This window comes from Bos taurus, chromosome 19 (assembly GCF_002263795.3).
Source record: "Bos taurus isolate L1 Dominette 01449 registration number 42190680 breed Hereford chromosome 19, ARS-UCD2.0, whole genome shotgun sequence".
In the NCBI taxonomy this organism is placed as follows: domain Eukaryota; kingdom Metazoa; phylum Chordata; class Mammalia; order Artiodactyla; family Bovidae; genus Bos; species Bos taurus.
Genome location: NC_037346.1, coordinates 9,019,237 through 9,023,478, shown reverse-complemented (window position 1 = coordinate 9,023,478; position 4,242 = coordinate 9,019,237). Strand labels below are relative to the sequence as shown.

The following is a 4,242-nucleotide window of genomic DNA, read 5'->3' as shown; positions in this document are numbered from 1 at the left end:
AGATCCCCTGGAGAAGGAAATGGCAACCCACTTCAGTATTCTTGCCTGAAAAATTCCATGGACAGAGGAGCCTGGCAGGTTACAATCCAAGGGGTTTCAGAGTCAGGCAAGATTGAGAGACTAAACACACATTAGCTAATACTAAAATAAAAGATTGATATACCTGATTACATGAAAATTAACACCAAAAATAAAGAAGACAAACCATAAACTGGGAGAAGGCATTGTAATAAGTATAGCTGGCAATAAATCAGCAACCAAATTACACAGGAACTCCTATACTACATAGAAACAGTCAGTAGAAAATCAAACAAAAAACATTCATGGGAAATTGCATACAATAAAAAGTGTGGAAAGAAATGTTAGAGAAATACCAATTTCTCTACAGTGAAATATTTTTACCCACTTTAATCGGCACTTCCACTTCCAGATATATGACCCAAGCCCCTCAACAAAACAATAAGTAGAAGAATATTCAAAAGAGCACTGTTTGCAACAGCAAAAACTGGAAACAATCCCTCTTAGCTTATCCTCACAAAGGAATATTAACAAAGGAATAATCAACAGCAGAGCAAATGAATAAACTACAGCCAAACAGAATAACATGTATCATTTAGAAACATAATGTGGAGTGGAAAAAAGCAAATCCAGGAATATTATATACAATGTAATATTTGTATGAAGCTCAAAATAGCAAAATAAAACAATATGCTGATTATGTAAAAATGTGATGAGATTGCTTTTATAAGTAATGGAATGATAAACACAAAATTCAAATAAGTGGTTTCATCTGGGGAAAAGTCATGTGATGGAGAGGACCTATAAGCAGGTATAAGCTATTGGTACCCTGTGGTTCTTGAATTGAATATCATGTACATGAATATTCATATTATATTACATAGTGTTTTGAAATTATATGTTTTACATGTAATCTTTTGCTTGTAATAATCATTATACTATGTACAGTGAAAATGTACATGTTTTACATTTAATCTTTTGCTTATAATAATCATTATACTATGTACAGTGAAAATGTACAGTATAAAATGTACAGTGAAAAAGTGTGAATACTCATGATAATTTAAACTTGAAAATAACATGTAATTCCATAGTTCACTCAATGTTATCTCACAGTTTTTATATATGATTCTTATAATAAAACTGGGAGGCTTGGGATCAGATATTAAGATCAGTGAGTTTGTTAATAAGAAGTTATGAGTTCAAGAGAAGGCAGGTGTCTCATGCAAGGTCATCCATTTGGTAAGTGATGGGTTAGGGTCTCCAAATTAAAGCTTAAGACTCAGAATCCTAGGAAGTCTCCAATAATCCAGCCTCACACCAAAACGAGGTACTGAGAAAGAGGTCAAAATACAGAAAACAAAACTGCTCTTCTGGGGAAATTCTATCATTCTAACAGGAAACTAACTGTCTACCAAGAAGGCAGAAAGGAGGGTGTAGCTTGCCAGAATGTTTCCACAACAACAAATGTTGCTGTCATTGGAGTGTTCAAATCATCTAACACAAACAAAAGTAAGAATTTACCTTTTTCCTCAAAATCTGGGTAAGCTGCTTATTTTCAATAGGCATTCACTTCTATGATGACCCTTATAACACATACACAAGTTATTGAAGAGCCAGATACAGCAGCTCTCTCTCCAAATTATCAGTGGAAAACAAAGCCAAAGAGAAGTGACCCACTATCACTCTCTTTTACAAAGCAGCCAGTGCCTCCCTAATCTCTTCACTGCTGCCTGCATCTCCTGGTTCCTCAGGGTGTAGATCATGGGGTTGAGCATGGGAGTCATGACCGTGTGGCTGATGGATACAGCCTTGTCCATGGAGAAGGAGGTGAAGGGCCGGGCATAGAGGTAAATGCTTGGAATGAAGACCATAGACATGACGATGATGTGGGTGGTGCAGGTGGAAGCTGCTTTCCTCCTTGCCTGCCCTGAGTGGGACCTCAGCATCACCAGGATGGCTGAGTAGGAGACCAGGAGGAGAAGGAACCAGATGACATCCAGCATCCCACTGTTGGAGATCACGAGGAACTCGAGGACAGAAGTGTCAGTGCAGGCAAGTCTCAGAACTTGTGGAACATCACAGTAGAAGTTATCTAGGACATTGGGGCCACAAAAAGGCAGTGGGAGCATCAGAGCCACTTGGGAAATGGAATGAATGAAGCCTCCCACCCAGCTTGCCACCACCAGCCCCACACAGAGCTGAGTGTTCATGATGGTGACATAGTGGAGGGGCCGAGAGATGGCAACAAGGCGGTCATAGGCCATCACTGAGAGGAAGAAGACCATGGCACCTCCCAGAAAGTGGAAGAAAAAGATCTGGGTCATGCAGCCCTGGTAGGAGATGGTCTTCTTCTCAGCAAGGAAGTCCACCAGCATCTTTGGGGCAGTGACTGAGGAGAAACAGAGGTCTATGACGGCCAGGTTTCGCAGCAGAAAATACATGGGTGTGTGGAGCCTGGAATCAGAGCTCACCATGACCATGATGAGGAGGTTTCCCATGACAGTGGTTGTGTAGACAAGCAGGAACACCAGAAACAAGAAGAGGTGGAGCTCGTGAGTCTGTGAGAGCCCCAGGAAGACAAATTCTGATACACATGTGAGGTTCCCTGGTTGCATGGTGTCTTCTCCATACACATGAAGAAAACACACCACAGACAGAGATGTACTAGTGCTCAGGGGCTCAAATTGAGTTCCAGTTCTAGATGATGGTCATTTTGTGCAGATCATAATTCCAGATACTGATTAAATGGCCTTGCCTTTGGAGCATGTACAAGTTGGTGCTGAAATATATACTCATGCTATATCAAAAAGCCATCCAGAGACACATACAGGCTGCTTTTCAAACATTCTGTGTAGTACAGTGATGAGAAGATGCTTGGAGTCCAACAGACTTAGAGTCAAATTCCAGAGCTTCTTATTCTTGAGATTTGACCCAGAGTAAGTTATTCAAGCTCTCTATCTCAGTTTCCAGAACAAAAATGTTGTCTCTATAGACTGTCTAGGGGATTAAATAAGATAACACATAGGTTCCTTAAATAGTACCTGGAATATTACATGGTAATCACTCTCCTCTGTGTAGTGTCCTACTGTAAGGATCTCTTGCCTTCTTCCAAGTCTCTAATACATTTTGTACCAATCATTTCTTGTGTAACAGCTAACATATCAAAATGTTAATGAACTTTTTGTTTCTAGGTTTTTCCTCCCAAATTCAACCATAACGTGCTACTGACATTATGTCTTGATCCACAATTTAATTGTGCCCTGCAGTGCTCATGCTTTGTGATAGTCAATACTCAAAAAGCATGTGGTGTTGACTCTGGGTGGGTGAACAGCTATAGGGAATGTCCCCTCTCCCTGGTATAGGCGGCCCCTTACTGGATGAAGCCAGGACATATATGGTGTGTGTGCTGAGACATGAGAAAGTGGAGAGAGATTCTCTAATTAAAAACAAGTGGTGGATACTGTATGAAGGGGATTGGAAGAGCTGTAATAAAAATCCCAAGAATTTATAAAATGTTACTGAATACAAGAACAGAAGACACAGGAAGATACCGAAATAAGAGAAATAGAATGGACAAAGGAACAAAAAGGAGAAGATTAAGATTAGTGGGGTGGAAGGAAAGGGAATGAAAAGGTGGAGGGGCGGGAGATGGAAGGGAAGAAAGGTGAAGAAGGTTAGGGAGATGAGAGATAGAGGTGACAAGTGAGGGTTAAGTGGCTTCCGCACTCCCCTGTCTTGCCTCACTCTCCTCCTCATTTGCCTCCTGCAATCCATTGTCCATCAGAGATCATTTTAAGTCTTATCCTTGGGCTTCCATCTGCCTCCACTCTTGTCCGTATACTATATCACTGTCAGAGAGATCTTTCTAAACTCATATTTGATCACCTCTCCCCATCATTATAATCTTTTAATGAGAATTGAGGGCCCACAGCTTAAAACTCAAACTTTTAGAAGTGACCTAACATGATTTATGGGTTAATTCAGGGTTGAAACACATGCTTACATACAAGTGCCTCCCTCTCAGTGTGTCACACCAAGTTCTAAAATGTAGGCTCCATCTATCCTTCTCATCGGTATCCCTGTTACCCAGGAACTGGTTGCTGTTCAGGGAATTCATAGTCTATCACATATGTCATATATTCGATTGCTTCTGTAGCTTTGGAAACGAATTCTGTTTCCTTAAATACATTCTACAACTTTCTCAACCTAGAAATCCTCAGA

General features: G+C 40.4%; 1 protein-coding gene across 1 annotated transcript; it reads right to left on the bottom strand.

Annotated features, from left to right (window-relative positions):
* Positions 1 to 1,700: 1,700 nt before the first annotated feature.
* OR4D2 (olfactory receptor family 4 subfamily D member 2) lies at positions 1,701 to 2,636 on the bottom strand. Its single transcript, NM_001389941.1, has one exon. It carries the CDS (start codon positions 2,634 to 2,636, stop codon positions 1,701 to 1,703), a length of 936 nt encoding a protein of 311 aa, NP_001376870.1.
* Positions 2,637 to 4,242: the final 1,606 nt, after the last annotated feature.